General features: G+C 52.0%; 1 protein-coding gene across 1 annotated transcript in view; it reads left to right on the forward strand.

Moving 5' to 3' along the window:
- LOC119109401 (tectonic-2) overlaps nucleotides 1–27,496 on the forward strand; it is a 75,740-nt gene that overhangs the window by 16,674 nt on the left and 31,570 nt on the right. The window contains exons 3-4 of the mRNA XM_037233014.1: nucleotides 1,796–1,954; nucleotides 20,407–20,514. Of these exons, the coding sequence (XP_037088909.1) occupies nucleotides 1,796–1,954; nucleotides 20,407–20,514 (267 nt within the window). The remainder of the gene's footprint in view (nucleotides 1–1,795; nucleotides 1,955–20,406; nucleotides 20,515–27,496) is intronic.

Below are 27,496 nucleotides of genomic sequence, written 5' to 3' on the forward strand. Positions count from 1 at the left end.
TTTAACGGAGGCACACGAACCACCACTTTCGACGAGGAGGAAAATGCTTGGCATGCGTTATGCCTTGAAGCTGCGGCAGTTCCCACTTCACCCGACATATTCTGCAATATTTTCGCGGTGTGCAGTAAGTTCTCTTCGTCATGGGCCGCAGCAGCACGCTTTAACTTTCGGTTCCCGAATGAGAGCGTTATTGCTTGAGAGCGGAATTCCTGTTCGGGGTGTAAGGCAAGTAAGCCGCCTGGCTTCTCCTCCCTGGCAAATGACCACACCCTTCATTGACACCTCGCTTACGGAAATTAGGAAAAAAGACGTCACACCACACCTATTGAGATCCAGGGCAGTTGAGCTTTTGGCGTGTTATGAAGGATATACCCTGACATACACAGACGGATCCAAAACCTCGGATGGCGTGGGTTGTGCTTTCGTTAGCGGGTCCGTCACTCGATCGTTCTCGTTACCGGCCCACTCGTCAGTTTTTACGGCGGAATTAGTTGCAATCACCAAGGCGATATGTTTCATCGAAGTGGGTGAAGAATCTTCACACGCCATTTTTACAGATTCACTGAGCAGTCTCTCTGCACTGAAGTCTTTTTATCCATCATGTCCCCTTTTACAGGACATTTTATCACGCCTGACACAATTGAATCGGGTTGGAAAGAGAGTTGCACTATGCTGGATCCCTAGTCACGTCGGTATCGTGGGCAACGAACTGGCTGATGCCGCTGCTAAGCGAGCAGCGGTAGCACCATATACCCGGTTTTTGCCTATCCCTGCCAGAGATTTTTACCCGGCAGTCAAGACCTTCCTGAGAAGCAGATTGCAGCGCTGTTGGGACCAGGTGGGGGGCAATAAGCTCAGGGCAATAAAGACAGAGTTGGGCTTGTGGTCGTCATGCTCTCGCAGTGTGCGGTGGGAAGAGGTGGTTTTATGCAGGCTGCGCATTGGGCATACCTATGCCACCCATGGCCATCTGTTACATGGAGCCGACAGACCCCTATGCCAGCGGTGTGGAGCCGTCCTGACTGTCCATCATGTCATTATATCATGTCCATGCCTCTTCGAAGAACGACGACGTCACTTTGGTTCACAGGCTTCGACCCTGACGATAAACGATGTGCTTGGTGACAGTTCCTCCTTTCTTGGTCCCAAACAGCTCTTTTCGTTTTTAAAAGATATTGATTTTCAAGTCATTTTCACACCGTACTAATTAACAGCATAGTTATGGGCGCAAAATGACCACTGCAGTCGACGCGCCCGAAAACTCCAATGAACAACAACAAGCCGTGCCCCCTCGCCCGCGTCCCCGGGTTGATCGGATCCTGGTGGCTGAGGGGCGCGTCGTGCGGGTTAGTCACGGCGCGTCCCGACATTCCACTTTGGCCAATCCCCCAGTTGGACTCCGAGGTGGGTGGGGAGCCCCGGTGCGGAATGCTTGCTAAAAATCGCATGGCTTCTCAAAACCCAACAAATACCCGGCCCCCGAAAGGAGGCCGGACAGCGCTGAAGCCCGGGTGCTTGGGGGATTCTGTCCCCCTTTGCCCTCGGATCCTGATCTTCTCCAGCGGAGATGTAAACCTCTCCGCCCTGTCACCGTTCCAACGACTCAACGGCTGTGACAAGTTTGGAGACATCACGGGGTGTGACAAGCTGGGGGATGGCAACAGTGAGGTAGAGTTCGCCAGTGGTCTGGAGGCTAAGGGTGCATTAGAAGCAAAGGAGTTCATTTGCAGTATTCGTGATGAGAACGGGAAACATGACAAAACCGTGGCTTTGACAGTAACACCTCGGCCGACAGGGAGTCGCCGGAGCGGCTGGTTTCCCCAGAGCGGCCGGCACCGGACAGCGGCTGGGCCAGCTGCCGGCTGCCAGCCACGCGCCACCTGCAGGTGCTGTACGCCAACTGCGGCCACTTGCACGGCCGACCCGTCTGGACCGTGCTCGGAGTCAGGGTCAGGTGAGATGTGGTTGGGTGTGTGTGGGGGGGGGGGGGGGGGGAAGGGGCAAGAGCCGGAGACAACGTCGGCGCCACCGGGACTTGATTTCCGTGGCCAGTGTAGGGCAGTGATGCCGACCGGCAGCGGTGCCGTCGGCGCCCTACGGGCCTGTCCGCCCGCGCTGGCACTGATGTCGGAGCTGAGCGCGGGATACATAGAACGGAGCTGCTGCCTTTCCCCGTACCCTCATCGTGGAGTAAACGGGTCTCAACACACCTGGTCAGCCGGGACGGGGGCAAACCGGGCATCCGCACGCGCGTGGACAACACGTGAAGTCGACCGCTCCCGCGCGGTGGTTGGTGACCATAAGGGGATGCTTGTTCACACTCTGGAAGTGCCGATGGCCGCGCACCGCTCAGCGCGTACGGCGAGCCATCATTATATGCCCTTATGTAGGATTAGCGGCATTGTAAGCTTTCAATGCCACTCAAGCCAACCCGGCGTCGTAATCCCGTGTGCCCATCTCCACTTCAGGGCAACTGAAGTGATTTTGACCGCGCGACACGATCATGCGCTCCGATCTTAATCCTTGTTAACTCACGTCCAGTTTGGGATGCGCCAGTCGAATTTATAGTTTGTTGCAGCCATCCGTCCCATCAAGAAAGATCAAAGTTGTTCATTGAAAGCTATGATCAGTTTTTCTATGGCCCGTCCTTTAAAATTATCAATTTTTTTAAGAAAAAAGCGGAAATCCCGTTGTCTTTAACCTTGTTAACATATACTCCCAAGCTATAACTATAATGATGAACGGTAAGGCCAAAAATGTCCAATGATTGGCAATAATGCGCAACTGAATGTGTTTTGTGCGTCGTCGATTTTTTCATTTCACCAATAAAAAGTGTGTATTCGGATTTAGCCTGCTTCAAAGCATCGAGCGGAGGCTGGTAAACTACGACCCAAGAACAATAAATTGAAAACAAGAGCAACTCCACTGCCAGTACGCTGCTGATTTGGCGGGACGTGTTGCCGTGAATCCTAGTGTAGATTTCAGGAACACCCGCTGTCCGCCTGAGGCTGGGCCCGCCTGGTTCTAGGCGCCGGGCCTGCAAGGTCGGGGCGACTTCCGATACTGACGTACTGCCCTGTGGCCGGACAGGGGCAGATTGGTACCGCTGTCCCAGCTGTGGGCTTCCGGTACTGACGTACTGCCCTGCATGGCCGGACAGGGGCAGAGGGGTACCGCTGTCCCAGCTGTGGGCTTCCGGTACTGACGTACTGCACTGCATGGCCGGGCAGGGTCAGAGGGGTACCGCTGTCCCAGCTGTGGGCTTCCAGTACTGACGTACTGCCCTGCATGGCCGGGCAGGGTCAGAGGGGTACCGCTGTCTCAGCTGTGGGCTTCCAGTACTGACGTACTACACTGCGTGGCCGGACGGGGGCAAAGGGGTACCGCTGTCCCAGTTGTGGGCTTCCGGTACTGCCGTTTTGTACTGTACCGGCGGGGCAGAGTGGCATCGCTATCCCAGCCATGGGCCTGGGCCGGGTGGGTGCTGCGATGTGACCACCGCCAGTATTGCGATGATGAAGAGACAGTGGACCTGGTGACGAACTTTCGCCCAATGCTTGAAGATTATTCACGTATCCATGAATTATTAGCTTAACCGTTGTTGGAACCAACGTGCTCTCTGATTGCGGTGTATTGCCTAGACACCGACCCTTGGTCCAAATGGTTTTAACCAGAGACAAAACTTTTTCCAAAATGTAAGCCTGCTGCCCGGCCCGCCCTGGCGAGCTACAGATCTAGCCTGCAAAATGCCCTGTGCTACAGTACTGATCCGGCAGTAATCCGAAAGTATGGAAGTGATTGCAATGTGCATGTTGGCAGGCCTATACATAAAGAGTGCACAAAATGACATGTCAGTGTCATTCAATACACAACACTGTTTGGCTGACAACAGTGATGCGGTTTAGAGGGTAGTGATGGAGAACCAGGATCATGTAATTTATTTTGTGCCGAAGTACATTTTAATCGCTTTGATGCCAGTATCCATCCACACATGAGAAGTTGGATGGTGGAGTTTGTAATGGGTCTTCACCAAAATATACCAAAGATTTCATCTTCCCACCTCATTTCAATAGACTACTGGTCATGTCTTCTAAAATTGCATGCATCAATGTAAGCTGTTTGCGTCATGTAGAGGTTTGCACTGAGTAGAAAAATGTTGATGTCTCAATTCATGGGGAGTGTCTCCACTTCATTACACTACACATAACTGCAAATTCGCCAAACGCCGCAAAGCACCATTCCAGTTTGCTATCCTGAAGTGGGCACACCACGCAACAACACAGAATAGGTACCACATAGCAGCACTGAACTTGTCCGCATGTCCCCCTTGTGGGATGGACCCATGGTCCATCCCACAACTATCGCCGTGCCGTTTGCGTTGTGTCGTGTACGTGCAAGCACATTATATGCATTCACCACTCAAGTGGCATCATATGCATTTACCCCTGAAGTGGCGTCATATGCATTTATCACTCACGTGACGTCGTATACATTCATTCAGGTGACATCATATGCATTAAACAATGCCACAAAAACGTAGGATATGGCTAAATTCTGCAACAAAGTCAGTTGTTTTCGTCGTCAAGAAATCGTCAGGAAACATATGAGAATCGTGTCCAGGACCTCTTTACAGATCATTGTTGACAGACTTGCTTTGAAATATTGGGAGGGATGAAAAACAAAGTGGAACAAAAGCCTTAACGAGACAGATATGTTAAAAATTGCAGTAAGGCTGAAACGTGTTATATGTAAGTGACTTTGTTATCGTGGTCGGTAGCTGTACGCGCTTTAGGAATACGTAGACAAACTCGTTGTGTCGCGCACTTTGCACTAGTAGCTGTGGGCTGCATTGACGAGTAAGCAAGGCTGGGGCAATAAAAGGCATACAGTTTCCCATTCATTTCAGTTAGCATTGATATTGGCTGTGAGGCATGGTTTTTATGAAACAAGAAAGTTTGAGTGCACTCCACCTTCACAATACCAGTCAAATGCAGTGTGTGCCTGTGATTTGTGACACAAAGCTTTGGAAATTTGTGTTGCTATTCTTGAGTTTTTCAGAGAGATGTTTGCTTTAAGTTATTCCATTTGTGTAACTTAGTTACTCATGTCATCACTGATGTTCTACTCTTAAAAGGAAATTGAAATCATTCTTTCAAATCGGTGAAAGTTATTTTCATAGTGTGTTCTGTCTAGTGTCTCACCCTCGGTTTTGGGTGATTCTAAAACTTGAATAACAAAAATTGCATTATTTTCCCTGTTAAAATTTTTGGCGCACAAAGGGCCCGCCAAGTTCATTCCATAATTCGGCCAAAAGACCCGCCAAGTCTGGCCCATATCTCGGCCAAAAAGCCTGCCAAGTCTGGCCCATAACTCGGGCAAAAGCCCGCGGGTTTTTGCAAGTCAGATGTTGGCGTGTTGGCGGGTTGGAAAGTTACGTGTTAAGTATGAGCCATGCGATAATTTGCCATCGGCATATTTTCCAACTATTTCGTAAAGTTTGCATGTCAGGCAGTGCCAGACATGATGGCCGCAGTAATTGTTCTCCTTCTTCTTGGAGAAATTCGACGTCTCAGGCGTGAATGCAGTCCGCTCGGTGTGCCTCGTGCCTACGTGTGTCACCCTTGAGATCGCCAATCAGTTTATTTTCTGAAATAAGTTCTGGCGTGAATTGGAGTCTAGTTGGACTTTCTATGCCACTGTGACGGGGTAGAGCGATCAGCATTTCTTGTGTTGATTGCAGTGTGCGTGTCATCGATGTTGCATTGCTATTCGCGGGCGATTTTCTAGTCGGGGTCCGTTGCCATTTGGTGATGGGATCTAACGCTGCCATCCGTAAACCGCGCCTGAAGGAGTCTGGTGATCCGTAATCTATGGCTCAGTGCCGTCCGGACAGTCCTAGGCTCATGTCATCTGCAGTGAGAGCGCACACAGATTGGACCCTCAAAGGACGTTGTTCGCCGCGGGCTCCACATCGATTTTCAGGTTGTTTAGTCTGAGCACGACGACGGTGTTTTCCCAGGTTCCTAGGTGCAATGCTATCGGCTAGTCATTTGGTGTCTAAGATATTGACCCGATGCGATCCCATCTTTCCTGGAACATCTAATACTTTGCATTATCATACTGGCATGGTTATAATTAAAGCAAAGTCTGTTCTCGCACAGTCGTGCTGCGTTTCGCCTGATTCCTGGTTCACGTCAGGCCAACCAGAGGGTCAATTGAATCAAGGCATAGCTACCAGATAAATCTACCCCGTCATCGCATCATGTTTGAGCATGCTCGCACAGCTCCGTGACGTTGACGCAGCTTTATAAAGCTGCGTATCGGATTACTCCGTGTGCAATGTTTGTAAAACCTCGTGCAGAAACTTCGCATCACAACTCTTCGCACGCAAAGCGTTGCGCGCAAGTCACCTTGTTGGAAATCCTTATGTGCAGATCCTCGTGCGCAAATGTTCGTATCCGCCAGCTGCTTATCTGCTATTCTTGATATCCGCAAAATATCCTGCTCGCAGTTATTCGCATCACATATCCTGTAAAACGCATCTCTTTTTTCGCGTTCCTTCGCACGCATGCCGTCATGCACGCATTTATCCGTGACGTAATGCTTCCCAAACGTGATTGTCCCTGACGCACACATTTTCGTACACGCAGTTTTTTGTATATGACGTCGTGTTGGATTTCTTCGTGCACTTCTTTCTTTTGCGTCACTTTTTTGTTGAACTTACCCCCTTGTATGGCATAGTTGGCAGTAAAAATACAAACGTTGGCATTTCCATATATTGCCCGCACTTCCGGCGTTCGTACCCGCTATTGTTTTTATAAAATGCATGTGCAGCGTGGACTGCCATATTGGAACACTTGATGGGTTGGATAAAAATGCGAATGGCGAATTTATCCACGGACCAGTTCATTATGATTCATAAAGTTTTCACCAAAACACGAATGATGTCCAGACCAGTTTTACTTTTGTCTCTTCATGCATTGTGCATAGACTGCTGGGAAATGGAGACCTCTTTTTCCTCTGTTCTCGTTCACTTACCCAAACATTAGCTATAGTGCAAGACAATGCGAAACAGAGGACATATCTCACCCATATATTTTTCCAACCATGTTTCCGACAAACAGACAGCACCGGTCACCTTTACCACCTAGTAGACAATACGAAGAAGTTTCCATACGAAGTAATACGATACTAAAATTTTATACCGCATTTTTTAGGATATGACTGTATGGTCGGTGCCGACTCACAGTCAGCAGAAATCACCGGCGGCCTTGGACGGTCCTTTACCGACTCCGTTGGTGCCGACTCACAGTCAGCAGAAATCACCGGCGGCCTTGGACGGTCCTTTACCGACTCCGTTGGTGCCGACTCACAGTCAGCAGAAATCACCGGCGGCCTTGGACGGTCCTTTACCGCCTCCGTTAGTGCCGACTCACTGTCAGCAGGAATCGCCGACGGCCTTGGACGGTCCTTTACCGACTCCGTTGGTGCCGACTCACTGTCAGCAGGAATCGCCGACGGCCCTGGACGGTCCTGGACCGACTCCGTTGGTGCCAACTCATTGCTGACAGGGATCACCGGCGGCCCTGGACCCGGACATACAGAGCCGCTCCGTCGGTACAGTCGATAGGAATCACCGGCGGCCCCGGACCCGGACATACAGAGCCGCTCCGTCGGTACAGTCGGCAGGGATCACCGGCGGCCCCGGACCCGGACACATGTAGCCGCTCCGTCGGTACAGTCGGCAGGGATCACCGGCGGCCCCGGGCCCGGACACATGTAGCCGCTCCGTCGGTACAGTCGACAGGGATTACCGGCGGCCCCGGACTCTGACATACGGACCCGCTCCGCCGATGTCGACTGACGGTCGGCGGGATCACCGGCGGGTGATGGCGCCCACTCAGCAGTCCCTGCTGCACGAGCCCGTTCATACCTGGTATTGATTGGTGGGGCAGGGTAGTGCGACTGGCCACCGGGGAGTGCGCCCCTGCCGTGAGGCGGGCGGCCCGGAAACGGTTGCCCGCGTCGCTCGGCGCCGGCGCGTCGCACACCTCCGTCCATGGAACTGGCGGCAGCTGCCTGCTGTTCGTGGCGTGCGGCGCCATCACACCGGAGCCGTTTGTCCAGCGTGCCCGCAACACGCGTCGCCTCTCCGGCATTGCCTGTGAAGTTTGTAGCGCTGCAGCGATTTAGCCTGTTGCTAGCTGTTCGGAGGTGATCCGTCTCCCGATGTAAAATACGGTAGCCGAGGGGGGGGGGGGGGGGTCGGAACCTAGTGTCGGGACTTGGCCTGGTAGTCCCATGGTGACGTCACCATGGGGACGCCCAGGGCATTTACGTGATGAAGGACATCGCAATACGTGTCTTTTGATCATCGTTTTCGAATACTTTTAAGCCGTTCTCTTCCATAAAGTAAGTCTCGAAACGTTTGCTAAGATGTTTTCTAGCCACATCCGGGGTTAAAACAGCTGTGGCTGGTCAAATATTTCAACACCAGCCCGTGTCCCCACACCGTGCTTTACATCCGAAAAGGGCGACCTTTTTGAAAGTTAGAGGTGAAAATCGCCCTTACTGTCACGGACCGGTTCGGACTGCCGCCCGGATGCGGGTTACTTCAAACAGGTGATACGCATAAACGAGCGGTCAGCCCGATGGAAGGGAAGTATTCGAGTGTGCAACCACTGAGAAGGCGGCAACGGTTACATTTAATGTTAAAAGAAGCACCAGGAGTTTTGCTGAGCGTAAGGGCGGGGAAAGTAGATGGAATCTGATTTCGCATTAAGTCGGCGATAACAATGCATGAATCACTTTTGAGCACGTGCATGAGCTCGAAACTGAAAATTTCCCGCAAGAGTTAAGAGTGCACAGGCCATTTTTAGACTGCTCCTTCTGTGCAACGTCATGGCCATACCTAACTTCAATTTGTTTGCAATTTTGGGCCGGTGCAGTTATAGTCCCAAATGCATAGTATTGAGGTTACACGCGTGCAGACCTGAATGCAGGTAAAAAACGACAGGCGGGCCCCGGTAAGTCATTCTAGCAAGGAATTATTGTACTACGAGCTTGTATTATGAGTAGAGGTGACATGGATTATCCAATAAAGTTAGCATGATCTATGTCCAGTCAGTGTCCATAGGGACAACATACAGTTTTCAGAGAGCGTGAAGATCAGCCCCCAGCTGTAATCTCAAGTCCCTCCCGCCGTCTTCCCAAGCCCCTGGCCTTCCAAAAGCGAAAAAATAATGGAAATTGGATTCGAAAATATCGCAAATTGGTAGTTTTCTTCTGATGTAGATGACCCTGGCACTGTGACGCCTAACAAAAGTGGCTTGATGTGTCAAGCATGGTTAGTTGCACATCTCAAGGCAAACTTTAAGTGTCGAACTGAAGTCGAACTGATTTGTTATATCTGCTGGTAAGCCGAGACAGACTTAAGATTTGAGTGTGCATTGTTGTTGGGTGTGATTTGAGTGTGATTTGAGGGCAGGGTGTCATCTTTCAAGGTATAAAGATGAGAGGGAATTACAGTTCAGGTAGGCGAGCAACGCTAACAGGCTCCACAAAACCTAGCAGGATTTAGGGACAGGGTAATTTATCCATGTATCATACAGTACTGATTGTTGCAACTAGTCATTTACCAACAGCATGAGGGGTTGTCTGTGTGAAGGACAAGCTGCGCCAACCTTTGCCTATGCCCCATGTGGCACGCCCTAGAATATTTCTGTTACTGCACCAGCACTAGAAACATAAACACATCATCATGTGTGTGCTGGGTCGCACTTTGCACTAGTAACTATAAAGACGTGCCTAGCACTGACTGACATTTGGCAGGAGTGCAGTTTCCTTTTCAGTCAAGGGCTCCACAGTCCCCCAATATATTTGGTCCGCAGCATGACTTTGAGAACAAAGTAAACCAAATCTGGGAACACACAAATCTATTCTTTGGTGTCTTTTGAGGGTGGGTTACATCACTTCCCACTGTTTAGTATGCTGGGGCTGCGTAGAGTGAGTTGAGTTGGGTAAGAATTGAGGGTCCCAGCTCATTTAGCATCCCTGACCACTGACCACTGGTGAAGCGCTCATAATAATGTGCTTACATTGTTATTGTTATAGTGACAAGGAACATTATGGTTGGTTGCATGCCAATGATTGTATTTTAAACATCAAAACGTAGGATGAATGATGACAACCTGAAGATAACCAGTACATGGCTTGATGCTGAAAGCCCATGGTAAGTTTCACCTAATTAGGTGCGAAACTGTGTTGTTGCCATGAAATCGCACATACACGTACTTATTATAATGTCTATAATCAGACACACCTGGATGGACATACAGATGGATCTTCCATAACAAATTTGAAGGTAAGAGTGGTGTAGGGTCTGCAATTCTTGGGTTTCGTTTGTTTTTTTGTTGTTTTTTTGCTACTTTAGGACACAATTCATTAAAGATGATTACATGAACGTCAGCGAAGTGTCGTAGTTACTCTTACGAAAATGTTCACCGGGATTGCCGAACAAGGATCGGCTTAAAATGCCTATACTGCCTTGCATGTTGCCACCAGATTTTTTGTATGGGCTAAATGGGCCTCTTTTTCCCTCGACCGGCCTAGTCACCTCCGAGGCGGGGGGGGGGGGGGGGAGAATTTACTTCCGTCATAAGGCGAGGCGCCGCCGGAGTACCATAATTGTAGCATTACCATATTTAGTCCAGGTTTTAAGCTATCGAGAATGCTTGCCTACATATTTCTTGTAACAGATTATAATCCTTAGCCACACCTATTTCTTGTAACCTTAGCCAGATATCATGTGTTTGCCAATTTTAATTTTGATAACATTATTGCGACAATCATTGGTAACAAGCAGCATGTGAGGTCGCTGTGCCGGTACCAATTCGAGATCTAGTATACTCTGATATTATCCTGCCGCCCAACCTACTGGTGTCAATTGTGACCTAGCACGCAGATTGTTTTTACAGGGCCTTAAGCCCAGGGCACCTCACGTGGGAGTTAAAGGCAGTGGTTGCGTTTTCGGTCGGAATGCGGCTATTTACCTGCCCTTTGCACATCACGCACATCTCATTTGAGTTACAAGCTATTTTCCTCGTATTGGCCCTTATAGTTCATATTTTGTATTGCAAAAAATGAGTTATCCCTCTAATTTCTTCCTCATCACTGTCAAACAGTTTTTTGTTCGGCAAGCTTTGCTGTGCTACTGCCTGCGACCAAAACACTTGGTCGGTAGGCTGCCAATAAATTACTTCCGTAATAAATGAAAGCTTAACAGGTATTTTTTCATTACAAATTGGGCTTGTAATTCCAATACAGGAGACTTAGGGTTCGGCGTATGGTCTGATGTGCGATGTCGTGGGGGAGCGTTGAAGGCTAGACCACAATGTGTCGCGGCGAATCGATTCGGGCTCTTCAAACACTTGTTTGGTGATTGACTGTCGGCCGGCGAGCTGCTAGTGACGGCCGTAATTGAAACGTGACAAGGCTGCATGCGAACTCGGCTGCTCTTAACCTGAAATGGATCAAAATATGTTGCTCTTTTTATGCTTTGGGTGAACCTAGTGCCGTGTGCAGCACCTGACATGCGCCCGAGTGCGCTGTGATATATAGTTCCGGGTGTTCATCAGACCTTTGTGCAAATCCTCGGAGGAAGTATACCCTGCCTACCGTACCAACACACGGTCTCTTTGAGCTGCGCTGTCCGTCAGCTCATGACCGGCGGCCGCTGACCTCGTTACGGCGTAACCCGTTGACGTGCCTGGCCGCGCGGCCACCCCTGATGACTGCACCGTGGTTTATGGCGGCCGCTATGGATTCCGGGCGGCTTCCGCGGAGCGTTGAATATCGCTCCAGCCGGACCACACTATTATCATAACGATGGCGGCTTTTGATTTATTAGATGCCGGCGCGGCTTCACGAGCTGGTTAGCATAGTTTATCATGTCGGCGAGGAGGATCATACAGGTGTTTCTGGATGAACCGGGATATTGGTCAGAACGGAGCGGGCTCCAGCCGGCGCAGGCACATCGCAGTTCGTTCGATACTTGATGGGATATGCGCAGAAGGGTAATGTGTGGGAGTGTGCTCGGGCGGTTTGGTAAGCTTCCTTTTATGTGCTTTCGACGCTCTGGTTTTAAACTGGCGGTGCGTTCGTTTGTTGAGTTAGACATTAAAAATGATTAATGAGTACGACATCGTTTGGCCAGGTTTGCATCGCACTTCGGCTCGGAGTCGTGCCCCAGGCAAATGCGCGAATCATACCGGGTCTGAGTGCATGACCATATCCATCGGAGCCGGCTGCGTACCGATCTTCTTTGCTGGCGGATCGCACGCGAACCTCATTGATACCATGTGGGCCATTCCGTCATTTGCTCAGAGCTGACATGGCGTGTGAGCGCGCTATGCCGCTCGTCCGGCCCCTGCTCCGGGCGCCTATCACGGCTGGAAGAGGGACGCAGCGGCCGGCTACAGGACTGATGCCGCTCGCCCGGCCCCTGCTCCGGGCGCCTATCACGGCTGGAAGAGGGACGCAGCGGCCGCCTACAGGACTGATGCCGCTCGTCCGGCCCCTGCTCCGGGCGCCTATCACGGCCGGAAGAGGGACGCAGCGGCCGCCTACAGGACTGATGCCGCTCGCCCGGGCTGGAGCGGGCCGTCACCTGCCGATGGGCCGGCCGGGCTCCAATGGTCAGCACTGCTGGCTGGAGCGGGCCGTCACCTGCCGATGGGCCGGCCGATCTCCGATGGTCCGTGCTTCTGGCTGGAGCGGGCCTTCACCTGCCGATGGGCCGGCCGCGCTCCGATGGTGCGCACTGCTGGCTGGAGCGGGCCGTCACCTGCCGATGGGCCGCGCTGCTGGCTGAAGCGGGCCGTCACCTGCCGATGGGCCGGCCGGGCTCCGATGGGCCGCGCTCCTGGCTGGAGCGGGCCGTCACCTGCCGATGGGCCGGCCGGGCTCCAATGATCGGCACTGCTGGCTGGAGCGGGCCGTCACCTGCCGATGGGCCGGCCGGGCTCCGACGGGCCGCGCTCCTGGCTGGAGCGGGCCGTCACCTGCCGATGGGCCGGCCGGGCTCTGATGGTCCGCACTCCGCCCTTTGGTTAAGCAGACAACTGGTGCGGTAGTGACGCGAGCAGGTCGCTAGCATAAATCGAAATGTCTTTTCGAGAGAATCGACAGGCACGGCTCCAGGCCGAGTCCTCTCCCGTGCGCACTTATTGTTCGATTGTGCAACACATCGAATTTCAGCATTAAACGGCATCTCGAAATTAGTGCTATGGTTTGCGTTCAAAAAATGCAACTAGTTAGTGTTTATGTTTTGATGCGCTGTTGCGTTACTAGACAGGGGATTTTCATCATAACGCGTTCATGTTGCCCTGATGATTGCACAACTGACGCTTTCGTTTCTAAATGTCATGCAAAATGCTGTTTGCCATCTATGTATAATGTCCACCCAAGCACACGCCAGCTAGAGAGTGTGTCGGCCGTTCGTGGTGGCGAGGGGATCATTCATTTAGTGTCTGCCTAAAGCTGTGTCTGCTACCAACTTCAAAAACCGGAAATGGCGTCACAGGCCTGTCCTTCCAACTATGCACGACGGACATACATACGTGGCGTCGTTTCGCGATTGTGCAGTTTGCTGGGTCCTGATGGCAGATAAAGGGCACCACAGGCGTCTAACATCATTCCCCTAAACGTGCGATGAAGTCGTAGTTCTTGTCATAACAGCCGGACAAGCCTCCTTGGCATCACATCTCGGCCTAGCAGCGACCGTATTCAACCAATGGCAAAAGGCTTCGACGGTAATGGATGTCATCTCGAAGGACGGCCTGCACGCGGCCGTCGTTCTGGCTAGCCCCGATGGCACGTACGCGCCCGGAATAGGTAAGTTTCTGCTAAAGAATGGGTGCGGCCGGGAATGACGAGCACATTCCCCACCACAACTGAGCGCCGTCGGTCCGTGGGCACGATGTCGCTCGGTAGCGTTTGACAACCAGCCGGGAATGACGAGCACATTCCCCACCACAACTTCTGAGCGCCGTCGGTCCGTGGGCACGAGATGTCGCTCGGTAGCGGTTCACAACCAGCCTCTTGGTATTTGGCTGCAGGTCGGAACCGGCAGATCAGCAGCTGCAGCTGATCGATACGAGAAGCCACCGGTGCTCATTTGCTCGTCCGTAAGGAAGCCGTGCCGCCTGGCGGATGGCGGCCGGTCGACGGCAGCATGCCCGGCAGGTGTGCGTGTGGCGGCGTACCACAGCGTTGGCACAGCACGTCAGCTGTCGTGCAGATGGGTACCGCGTGAGAGGTGCCGTACCCAGTCTCGACCACTGGTTGCGTGCGGGCAGGACAGCGGGCCGAGCTGCCGCGGCTGCTCCCTGCGCGCCCTGGTCACCCTGCTGCCGGCTCGGGCCGGTGGGCCGCCGGGCCGCGCCCCTGCCCGTGAAGCAAGGTGCGCACCACGCCTCCGTGTTAATGAATCACACGCTGGAACGGGATGTACTCCAAGCAGGCGACCAGTGCTGGGGTTGGTGAGAGGATGAGGGCACTCATACGCATCATGATAGCTGCGCTCACATGAGCGTGACGGGGCTGTTTTCGTCGGCGCAGTTCAAATCGAACCGGGTGGTCGTGTTTGCGTTCTCAAAACCTATCCTATCCATGGCTGCAAAGCGCTCTGAGCCGCGCGCGCGCGCGCGCGCGCGCGCGCGCGTGTGTGTGTGTGTGTGTGTGTGTGTGTGTGTGTGTGTGTGTGTGTGTGTGTGTGTGTGTGTGTGTGTGTGTGTGTGTGTGTGTGTGTGTGTGTGTGTGTGTGTGTGTGTGTGTGTGTGTGCGTGTGTGTGTGTGTGTGTGTGTGTGTGTGCGTGCGTGCGTGCGTGTGTGCGTCTTGTGTTGTTATTGTATAATCAAGCCCCATGAGGCCGTCAAGTTAAGCGTGACTCTCCGGGATGGGATTCTGGATCACGAGCTCACTGCTGTGCAGTGAGCAGGTGCGTCGAAGATTCGTCTTGCCAGTCAGTATTTGCTTTATAATTTCCCTTGTCATTCTTACAGTAGCAGTATGAAGCGCAACTTCTTGTGGTTATCCGGAAGCATGGTCTGCGTAAGGTGCTCACCCGCGCAGACTTGCCTGGCCCTCAGCCTCTACAATCCGCTGTTGGCGCATTGCGTCCGACCGAACGCCGCAAACAGAGGGCAGCATCGGTCCGCGGTAAGTTCCCCACTCTAGTGCTACGACAAAAACTCCTACTGACAGAAGTGCTGCGACATTACCTGTACTGCCAATACGATGCACGGCATAAGTGCTGCGAGGCAATACTTATGCTGCTGCAGCTCATGCTGGTCTTAATTCTACTGCAAAAACTGGTGTAGTCATTACCCATACACGATATTTCTTGGATTATAAAACCTCATGCGCGACTTAGGTGCTACACGACGAAATTGGTAGTACAAAAATTAGATTCCTCAGTACTTTCACTGCAAAAATATATGCAATTGGTACTTATATGCGATTTCACCCCTACTGTGGACTCCGTGACATTAGTACTGTGTGACAAAACTTATGTTTCAAAAACTTAAACCGTCTGTTACCCCTGTTGCAAAAACTTTTACAGCCATTGCTTATAAACGGCATTACTTTTACTGTGAATACTTGTACTCGACATTAGCGCCACAGTAAATACTTGGAGTCAAGTCTCTGCTGTAGAAGCAACGACTGGTCAATGTTTTTGCAGCATAGGCTCTGTCATTTAGCGCTCATGTTGTGTTTGGGTGTGTGCAGTGGAAGGAATGTCGCGTATGAATAAAGACTGCATAAGCTTTTACAGTAGATAAAATAACGTGTTAGGCTTTTGAAACATAAATTTTGTTCGTGTAGCACTCACATCGTGTACAATTGTTTGTAGTAGAAGTAATGCCGCCCATAAATAATGTCTGTAAGTTCTTGCAGCAGAAGTAATGTCGCGTATGACTGGTGTCGTAGCACTCTTGTCGGTGAGAGTTTTTGTCGTATCACTAATGCCTTGATACGTCGGCGGCGTGCGGCAGCCGGGTGGCCGACGTGTGTGTCCCGCCCCCACCGCCTGCTGAGCCTGGCGAGCGGCGCGGTGCCGCACGAGTCGGCCTCTCCTTCCGCACACGCCAGTAACGAGCACCGCTCCGGCGGACCATTCACGTCTGGCTGGGTCAACACGGCCGCCGCCGCCGCCGCCGCCGGACCAGGCGGCTGCCGCCCCTCCGGCCTCCTCGCACTGTCTGGCGCTGTTGCCGCGTCCAGCGGCTAATGGCAGCCAGGCGACGGAGTCCTGACACTAATGCTGCGTAATTGGCGTCATTTGTGGTGGTTGGTGGCTATCGCTCGAACCTTCGCTGCACGGGCGTTATGCGACATCACGGGCCTTCCCACGTGGTAGGCCCTCACAAGTGGCTCTCGTGGGCCCTTGGCCGTGTAACTACCCGAAAATCACTTGTACTGTAGCCAATCGGAAAGCGGTATTGGGTGGCTGGCGGTGGGATTTCCCGGTCTTCCAGACAATGCGAGACAGCGTCAGCTGTTGCTGCGCCAGTTTTACGTGCAGTTATGACAGTGACAGGAGTTGATCCACCTCCTCCTTTCCATCATCGGTTCAGAGTTTGTGTACCAGTGGACCACTAGGTCCGGTAACGCGGAAGAGGTGCATGATTTCCTCCGCACTGGCTCTCCTCCGCGACCTGCTCGACCACCTGTTGGAGCTGTCGTGGATGGCCAGTTGAGAACTGCCGTGACCGAGGGTTGAGAGCTGTCGTGACCGAAGGTCGAGGCTCCCGCCGGTGGAAGGTGGACCGCAGAGCGATGGCTGCGTATGGCCGGAGTGAAAACTGCTGCTAGACCAGGGGGACGATGTTCTTAGCCCTGCTACAGGACTGCTTCCAAGGAGAGAGCGTGGCGAAAAATTGGGGTTGCGGACGCACGCAAAGACGAATGCGGAGGCATGCGTCATTTGTCTGTTGTCGCTAGACGAGGATTTCAGTGGGGCGCTTGCCTGTTGCTTGGCTCGCTCTTCAGTTTGGTGGTTATCCCTTTCTGCACCCTGCCATTGACGCCGTCCAGCCGCATCTCCCATCGGGTCTTTTACGCCATGATGTCAGTTGCATCAAGGATTCGCTCGATATTTCGAATCGGGCATGGCCAGGGCTAGATTAATTTGCTTGTCTGCCACATATTAACACGCGATCGGGTGGTCCTTTGAATATCCTTCGCCTAGGTGGGGAAGGGAGGGGGGGGGGGGGGCAATTTGACCCCTGGGATCTCAAGAGCTGAGAAGGACAGAGGGAGTGTATTCACAGGGTGTGTTAGCTTGTATATGAACTCGCTTTTGTCAAAATTTCAGGTTCCCAGGTCGTGACCTTGGGGTTAGATAAGGTCAAAGTCCAGTTTGGTGTCCAGAATGCTTTCAAATCTTCTCAGGTATCTATCTTCACGGGGTTGTTGCGCGTTAGGCAAAGGATAACGGATGATCATCATCAAGGTCAATGACCTTAAGAAGATTATGGTGACCAAAATCATGCAAAACAGCTTTGATTGCTGCGTTTAGATAAGCGTCAGTGATTACGCTAGGCGGAATGTTTCACAAAACAAAACGTTGACATGGGTGAGTGACATATTATGACCTTTAAGAAATCCATGCAGGATGAATAATGCTGTTCTTGTTATAGATAAATCGAATTCAAGATGGGCATCAGCAACTAACCCATGCAGCAAGCTCCCGAGTGCAACATGTCGGTTTTGGTCTGACGTAATCTGACCTTCACACCTGACCCTAGCTCAAGGTAAATTGTTAATTCCATTGTTTTGTCGCCTAAGAAACTATTTCAGAGATGCACGGCTTCGTCTAACACTTAGTTGTTCCAACGGATTGAACGATTCCCCTGATTCCCATCTGAACCTGACTTTGACCCGCCATAAGTCGGCGATCTTATAAGGTACCTCTAAATATGTGGTCCCCAAAGATTGGCTGTTCAGTTGTCAACAATAGCGCATAATTTGGCGCGGCTACGCCACGCTGTTCGGAAATCATTCCTGGAAAAACCCTCGGGGTTCAAATTAAACCTCTCACTTGAGCGCCTGTTCAGATTTTTGGTTTGCTTTGGTTCCGTTTCTTTTGAACGGTGAGCCAAAACTAGTGTGCGTCCCAAGCCGTCTGTCAGACGCAGTCAGCCTAAGATTGCAAACAACGACCCTACTTGAGCTTGAAGGCAATCAGACAGACACATGAGGACTGCAGCCGCCGTCTCAGTTTATGGACGGATGAAACGCTCGGTTTAAAAGTGATTATAGTTGTTCCTTGTCACTTCCGTACATCTCGCAGTTGTCCCTTGTCACTTCCGTGCATCTCGCAGTGATGGAGGAAGCGCTATATCCTGCTGAATGTTTAACTGCTCAGAACGTGTCACGGCCCCAATAAGTTAGCGATGATGCTCTTGGAATTCACGGGGGTCATATGAGCTCAGCAACTTCTGCTAATTGGAACATACGGCGTTCAGTCTATATCCCCGTGGTGATGCACCAGTAACCGAAGTTTGCTCAGACGTATGCCCTCGACGAGAGTGCTTCTTCCAGTATGAATTAGCATTCGTAGACATGCCTCCAGCGCAAAGCTAGAGATGTGGGACGCGGGGTCGACGCCCAAGATTTTGAGAGGGACAGGATTTTTCATGGGGCCTGCTAACAAAGTGGGAGCTTCTCAGGGGGAGCCTCCTGGGCAGTATTGTATTCAAACAGGAGGCCACCGAGGGCGGCCTCCTGTGCCCTCTACATGTATCATATGGTCTCCTAATGCCTCTTCACCTGGAGCGGGACGCTTCCGGTCCATGACGGGACATCCAAGTCTGGCCAAGGGGTCTCGTTATGCCAAAGTAGGGCATCCTGAGCCAAAACCGCGGCAATGTGATGCATGAAAGATTCCTGTTACAACCGTGGTGCTCCTGAATATAAAGGGTGCCTCCTAGTTCGTAATGGGAGCCTCACGAGTCAACAAAGGACCCCGTTAACATAGCATTGGGCCCACGAATCTAGAGTATGGGCTACCTTGCTTATAAAGATGGCTTCATGGTCCGGGAAGGGGTCTCTTGATGTAGGAAATGGTCTTCTGGACAGGATTTAGGCTTCCCAGAGAGCGATCTATCAGATACCCGGATGTAGCCAAGGCAACCTGGCTTCCGTTGGGCCTCAAGGAAATATTTGTCCTCTTGAATCTCCTTGATCTTTGCGGCGTCGATATGAGCAATGTCAAAGACGTCCTCGTAGCTGCTCCTGAGTTCTTCCCTCCAGTGGCGGGGTGGGCCTTCCGCTGTCCCCTGCTCAGTACTGCTCGGTACTGTTCAACAAAGTCGGGCTTCATTATCGCGTTCTGCTCCGGTGCAGGGCAATGCGGGTTTCGTTCGACAGGCCCTTTCACCTCGTGTACGGCCTGTGTGTTGACCTGCTACTGGGGAAGCTTATGCGCCCAATGAAGCGAAAAATATCGCTGTAGCACTCACCCACACATTGGGAGGTCTGGAACTAGTCCGGCCTTAGCACCAACCGACCGAATCTCTGATTTGTCTTGTAGTGCGCGTTTTCGCGCGTTGTGCGCTGTTTGCTACGAGCGTTTGCTACCCCGTTTTTGCATTGCCGTAGGTCGTCGCGGGTCGTCGGATCCGCAACAACAGATGTTTTCTGGATTGACGTGACTGATCGACGATGGCCCTTTGGTTTCCCACCATATATGAACGCTCTAGGCAGTACCGGATGGGTACTTCAGGCACGTGTGTAGCGGACGCAGTGGCGGCAGCTGATGCGCGCGCACAGGCGACGTTCGCCCCCCCCCCCCCCCCTCCCGTCCCTTCCCTGCCTTCGTGCATCGTCTGGGCAGTCTTGCCGGAGCCGAGCGCTACGAGGTGCCGATGGCTGCGGCTGAGGCGGCACGTCCCGAACCGCGGCGGGTAGGGATGGTCTAGGAAAATGGCCCGGTGCTGTCCCTAACAATAATTCACACCGGTACCACGCAAAGGAGGACCCTACTTTGCGGGATATTCAGATTCCAAACTAGTAGGATGCGCGTTGACACATGTGCGTCGGATTACTTAGAGGTCTTTAAGTTGTAATAAACGCGGGTAAAAGTTCACTAAAATTTACCGGAATAGTCGTCTGCTATGTGCCTCATATAAAGTTTCATTAACATTTTTCGAAAAAAAATTAAGCCCGAAATTGGAAAAGTTTACAGGGGCATTTAGGGACTGGCCTTGTGTACATCTGGACCTGCACACCTGGCCGTACGGAAGTGCTGGCTCAGCCCGGTTTCATGTTGTTTGACTCGGCGATCGTGAGGCATTGTCGCACAGTTCGGCGTCGCCGCTTACCTTGCCGCTTGCCGACAGGTACGAAATGAGCACGTGGCGGCGGTCTCCACACATGGGAGTCTACCAGCTGACCAGCGTGGTCCGCTTCACTGAGGTGGACGTGTCGCCAAAGAAGCGGATCTCCAGGTGAGTACGGCCGGCGCCAGAGCGCCCTCCGCTGATGGTACGGCAGGCGTGGGGTGGCGCTGGTGCCTGTACAAGGATGGGCCGTGTGCCTACCCACCGATCAGCCACTCGCGTGTGAAGGTTTCTTGTTCGCTGCGTCCCAAAGTGTAACTGTTGGTTCAGCTCTTTGTGTCTGGAAGTTTTCAAAGGAGTTTGTTCTTAAGCCTGAAGAAAGAATGGGTAAGTGGTAGTTTTTACGGTGGTTTTGCGTGAATAAATTGTCCTTTTGCGTTTGCGTGGACGGCCGATCGTCCACGGGATGGCTTGCTTTATGGATTTCAAGCATTTTGTCGACACCACGGGGAGTGAGATGATTTTTACATATGCTGCACTGCATAGTTCGTTGCAGGAGCGGCTAAGCAAGGAGGGGGGGGGGGGGGGGTAAAGAGGCAAGAGTTTGTTTTTGTCTCCCTAAAATTTTGGGAGACCGCTTTGCGAAAGCTGCAAGCTGTGGGGTTATAACGCGTGTGTTACCAAAATTCAGATTAGCAGGCGCTTGGGTGGGGGTCAAATTGACTCCCCCGAATATTTTTCCGGAACGGTTTCCGAACGGCGCACCGTAGCCGCGCTCAACTTTGCTTAGCTATAGACAGTTGAATAGCGGATCGTGTGGCATCAGAAAATTTGATGTACCTTGTAACGTTGCTGACCTGCGGCAGGTCGAAGTCACGCCATGGATTCAGCGAAGTCAATTTCAAGGGAATCGTTGATGTTAGATCATTGCTGAAATCGCTGATGGCACAGCGGGATGTCAGAGGAAGCCATACATCTCTGAGATGCTTTCTTAGGCAACACAACAGTTGAATGGCCACATTTCATTGACCTAGGGTCAGATATGAACGTCAAACCAAGATTAAAACCAACATATTTTATTACTCTAGGGCTTGCTGTTTGCGGTAGTTTCTAGCACTTATTTCTTATTTATTGATGACATGAGCTGCATTAGATATCTTCCATGGACTTGTTATGGGTCAGAATAGGTCACTGAACTAAAATGACTCGGGTCGAAATTCGTTTTTGAGGAACATACTGCCTAGCTTCATCTTTGTCGCGCATTGAAATGCAAAACTCTGAGCAATCTTCTATGATTTTGGTCACCATGACCTTCGATAGGCCAAGCAAGGTCACTTACCTTGAATGAGCATGAGACCTTTTGCTTAGAACAAGTATTTAGCTCCTGGGAACACTTTGGAGACCAACTTTGAGTTTGACCCTGTTTGACCTCATTTGACCCGAAGGTCATGACATCGGAGGCTCAAACATTGATCTAGAGTTCACGTACAGACCAAAACACCCTGTGAGTTTGTTTTCTGTAGAGCTCTTAGTTCCTGAGATCTCAGGGGGATCAGATTGGCCCCCACCCGAAAGTATGATACCCAACCGGCCACCGGGGCGTGTGTTAACTAGACGCTCATAGCTGAGCTAGGTGTTGTTAAATTGAAGTCAGACTCCCCTTTTCCGCACGAAAGACCCGTTTATGGATTAGACAGCCCATGCTCCGGACCAGGCGCCTTCTGTTTCCTGGTAAGAAGGCCACTCAATGGCTCGGAAGATTCCTTTCTTAATTAGGATGCTGTATCTATATATATATATATAGAGAGAGAGAGAGAGAGAGAGAGAGAGAGAGAGAGAGAGAGAGAGGAGAGAGAGAGAGAGCCAGAGAAGAGAGAGAGAGAGAAGAGAGAGAGAGAGAGAGGATCGAGAGAGGAAGAGACAGACGAGAGAGATGAGGAGGAGAGAGATAGAGATGAGAGGGACGAGAGAGCAGAGAGGAGCACGAGAGAGAGAGAGGGAGAGGGAGAGGGAGGGAGGAGAGGGAGAGGGGAGAGGGAGAGGTGGAAGAGGGAGGGGAGAGGGAGAGGAGAGGGAGAGGGGAGCGGGGAGGAGGGCGAGGAGAGGGAGGGGAAGAGGGGAGAGGGTAGAGGGAGAGGGAGAGGATGAGGAGAGGAGAGGGCGAGGGGAGAGGGAGAGGGAAGAGGGAGAGGGAGAGGGAGAGGGAGAGGAGAGGAGGAGAGGGAGAGGAGAGGGAGAGGGAGAGAGAGAGAGAGAGAGAGAGAGAGAGAGATCCTGTGAAACTAGTGTAGTTAACACGCGCCTTGTCGATAGCATATATATATATATATATATATATATATATATATATATATATATATATATATATATATATATATATATATATATGTATAGGTTGCGGACCTTTCGTACGCTACATTTGACATCGTCCGTTGCGTTAAAAAGTTATCACGACACATGTGTCCTCTTCCCGTACATTCAACATCATTTTACGTTTCGTAAGTATCGTCCATCCATTCGCTATATCAATACATACCTCTCGTTTCATGTCGGCAATTAACACGAGGGAAAATCAGGGTATGAAACATGATCATGCGAAATATTATGGCATGGTAGAAACAAATCATGCTACCGCCACACGGAATACATCATTTAGGTCATACGCTGCGACCTATACCATCTGGCGAAATAAATCATACTACTGCATGTCACTAACTCGGGCCTAAGTCCAGGCAGCTCTCAGCGTAATGTTTATTGTCTGTGTAATCTGTTTGCGATGCTGCTCAACAACGATCATTCAAAGGTTTGATTAATTTGTCTAGTAGTGATGTGCGGTCATGAATAACAAGTTCTTTCATGATGCTGAGTTTTCTTGTGTGGTGTGCTGTTGTTATAATTGTGGTGTTTTGTGTGGCCATTTGGCGGGCGAGATGTGTTACGGTCACGATGCGTGTGTTCTCGTTCAGCCCCCTCCGTGAGGTGCGTAGTGAGGTGACACGACAGAGATGCTGTAGTTACATCCACGCGGCATGTAGAGCGATACCTACAATCCTCGCTTGGACAAGACAATTCAAATACTACATTGTTGTGCTTCGATATCTTTGTCGCCACTGGGCTGATTTAATCTATATGTAATCTAATAACGATGCCATCGACTCCTGCTACGTTTTTGCTTTATCATGGTCTGCTTATGCTTGCGCGAACATGAGGGCCGCTGTTCCAGATCAGGATACCCTGTATTGGAAAAGTGGTGCCCTTAGCTGGAGGCTTCCTTCATGGAAAGGAAGGACCTTGCCTTGCATTAAGAGGTCCTTCTTTGCACCAGAAGACTTCTTAACGGAAGGCTTTTTTTGGGAAAGGGAAGCCCTGTGCAAATCGAGAAGCTCCTGTATTAATCAGGGTCATACTATGTTGCGTTTTTAATTGCCAGCATTCATTCACATGAAAATTGATGAAGTTACAGGGTACATATAAATGAAGTTAATTTGACACCGGGTACCTGGCTCTGGCACCTCCAGCCCCTTCCCTTACATGCCACTGCCCAGGAGTGCCCTGGAAAATTTGAACGCTCACAAAATCTTCGGCACTACCCCTGTTTGTTGGGCTGTGATGAACAGCCAATACCCGTAACATACTTGCTTGACAAACCTGTTGCATCAGCATTTCAGTCAACCTGATTTCCTAGACTTCGTGATGTGTTAGTAGTTTTGTTGGAATCAAATTGCGTGGCGTTTCAAGGAAGTTATGCTACGTTCCGGACAAGGACAGGGCTACAACTGGCGTCATTTTGCGGTCCACAGCTCACATTCCCGTCGTAAGGTCATGCCTGGCTGCTTGGTGGCGATTTCTAGTGACGTTCCAGCGAACTGTTCGCTCTGCGATCTGATTGGCGAATGTCTGGTATAGCTCAAGGATCTGATTGGCGAATGTCTGGCATAGCTCAACGGCTCTGGCCCGACCACTGTAATCGTTGAGAGGACGAATCTCGCATTTTTGTTGTGTAGTTTGACAGTGGTCGACACACTCAATTGGACCAGGTCTTCTTTCTCCTCGTGGTGAACCGGTTTTTATGTAAGGGCGCTTGTACCTTTCAATGATTTACGTATCTTAGCGCGAGCACTTAAGATGATGGCGGTGCGACGATGTGTGTTTTGAACTCCGCCGCAGGTGACGGGGGGAGGGGCGCCTCACTCGCAACAGTCGGTAGGTCGTGTCTGGACACAGCTCGCTCAGTTCCATTTCGTATGTCATTATATATATATATATATATATATATATATATATATATAATTCGTATTACTCTCCGTCTCACCCCGTCTTCCATCGCGGTAAAACGTCACCACCCACGGAGGAGTGTCTGGTATTGGCCATACTTATTGAATGAATTTTTGTTAGCATTTTGAATTCATTCTCTTATTCACTTTTTCAGCAGTTTTCTTCAGCCTGGTTCCATAATTGCACCTGGCCTCGACAGTTAAGTGTTCGGACTTAACTTACAGCGAACATGTGCTTCGATGTCCATGCGGGACAGCAGAGGCAGCACACATTTTAACCTGGCAGCAATGTCAATGTGGAGCTTCATTTCGACAGTATAGCCCATCTGTTCGTAACGCCACGCATTTCATGGGGCGCTGCAGCTGACGTTGCTGGTTATGGTTCATATGGCCAAGCTGCTGCCACGGTTTGGAGGTTAGAACATGCTGTGAGCACTAGTCTCGGTTACGCGATCCCGGGGACGAATACCTGAGCTATCATAATAATCGAAAGAACCAGGAGCATGGAACTTCAAGTGCGATATTTCTCTTTCAGTTACTTTTGGCAGCTGGCTCTCTTCTGTTCCTCTGATCTGTCTTTACCCGTGAGCTTTGTGATACTCGCATGTTGAAGAAAATTGCAAATGGTCGTTAGTGCTTTGTACATATTCGGCATGTTTGACAAGCGCTTGAAGTCACCATCAGTTTAAAAATGCGGCTCATTTGGCCCGTGGCTGTGGGTCAGGAAGGCCAGTAAAGTTGGGCCAGTAAAATCGTACCAACCGCACAATTCTGTTGCAAAGGTCATCAAGCTCCGTTCAGAGCTTGCTCGAGCTCCGAAGCCCCAAGCTCCGATTTCTGATGTCGGTAGTCCATTAAGGACTGTCCTTCCGTGATGAGCAGCGTATCTCAGCACGGATGGAGGCCTATCGCGCGGAGCATAGGTCAAGCTCGAGTTTAGTTCCCGGACGCTTTCCTGGTGACCCCTTGCGAGACATGGCACCAGCCGCGGACTCACTCCAGTCGCGCCATGATGAAGCGAAGGCCTCCCGCTGTTCGCTAGACCCCGCGTTGGTGCTTGCCGCTTGTCGGAACATTCGTCGGCTAGACTCGGTGCGCTGCAGTTTCGGGCCGGGTGTGGACGCAGGGCGCTGCAGGCTCGGGCCGGGTGTGGGCGCAGGGCGCTTCAGCTTCGGGCCGGGTATGGACGCAGGGCGCTGAGACTGCGGGCCGGGTGTGGACGCAGGGCGCTGCAGCTTCGGGCCGTTTGTGGGCGCAGGGCGCTGCAGGCTCGGGCCGGGTGTGGACGCAGGACGCTGCAGGCTCGGGCCGTTTGTGGGCGCAGGGCGCTGCAGGCTCGGGCCGTTTTTGGGCGCAGGGCGCTGCAGGCTCGGGCCGGGTGTGGACGCAGGACGCTGCAGGCTCGGGCCGGGTGTGGACGCAGGGCGCTGCAGGCTCGGGCCGTTTGTGGGCGCAGGGCGCTGCAGGCTCGGGCCGGGTATGGACGCAGGGCGCTGCAGGCTCGGGCCGGGTGTGGACGCAGGGCGCTGCAGGCTCGGGCCGGGTGTGGACGCAGGGCGCTGCAGGCTCGGGCCGGGTGTGGACGCAGGGCGCTGCGGGCTCGGGCCGGGTGTGGACGCAGGGCGCTTCAGCTTCGGGCCGGGTGTGGACGCAGGGTTGCGCCGGTTGTCACCGGCGACAGTGGACTCTGTCGTCGGCAGACCGTCAAACTGGCCATCGCTCCGGTCGGCCGGCGGCAGTAGACCCCGTCACTAGGAAACAGTAGAGCTGGCCACCGCCCGGTCGGTTGGCAATAGACCCCGTCGCCGTCAAACTGCCCACCGCCCCGGCCGGCCGGCGAGGGAAGACCCCCGTACCGTCTACCGTCTACCACGTAGGCGCTGAGTGGTTGCGGAGCCGTTTCGGAGCCCCGCGCGTTGCCTACGGTGCACTACGGTGTTTGGGCTCCAAATGTCGCCTTTTTTGCCGTTCGCCTCGGCTGGTCATGTGTCGCGGTCACCCCCAACTGTATCGAGTGGTCCGGTGATCCGTATTAACAGGCATGCTGCTGGTCTGGCGTGTTGGCGGACAGTTGTCTCGCTGACGGCCGCTGGTCTGCCGTGTTGGCGGACAGTTGTCTCACTGACGGCCACTGGTCTGCCGTGTTGGCGGACAGTTATCCCACTGACGGCTGCTGGTCTGGCGTGTTGGCGGACAGTTGTCTCACTGACGGCCGCTGGTCTGCCGTGTTGGCGGACAGTTGTCTCACTGACGGTCGCTGGTCTGCCGTTTTGGCGACAGTTGTCTCACTGACGGCCGCTGGTCTGCCGTGTTGGCGACAGTTGTCTCACTGACGGCCGCTGGTCTGCCGTTTTGGCGACAGTTGTCTCACTGACGGCCGCTGGTCTGCCGTTTTGGCGACAGTTGTCTCACTGACGGCCGCTCGGTGAACAGGGAACCGCGCGCCGGAATAGCCACGCCAATAGCTTTCACCACGATGACATTTGATCCGCAAGGTGATTTTCAAGGCTTAAGTGCTGTGGAGTGGATTTTTACCAATCGTTTATCGTGACGACGTACCTATCCTGTACCCTATCACATAAAGCTGATGTAATGGAACAAGATCGAGCGTGGTCAAAGTTTCATGGATGACTACATTATTCCCGTTTGGCGGAATTTGCCGCCATCGTATTATACTTGCATTGCTGCCTGCAATAGCGTTAATGTCAATGTTTAAAGGACGGGACACACCCGGCATTCGTAGAAACGAGAGGTGGTGGTGTCAGTGCATAGTGTCATTGCATGTGCTATCACAAGTTTCTACTTGTGGGTCATGCGCGGACCACACGCATGGGACGATGATAGAAATGGGCGTTTCTCCAGCACACTGTCTCCTC

This window comes from Pollicipes pollicipes, unplaced genomic scaffold, assembly GCF_011947565.3.
Source record: "Pollicipes pollicipes isolate AB1234 unplaced genomic scaffold, Ppol_2.1 Scaffold_7231;HRSCAF=8579_pilon_pilon_pilon, whole genome shotgun sequence".
Taxonomy (NCBI): domain Eukaryota; kingdom Metazoa; phylum Arthropoda; class Thecostraca; order Pollicipedomorpha; family Pollicipedidae; genus Pollicipes; species Pollicipes pollicipes.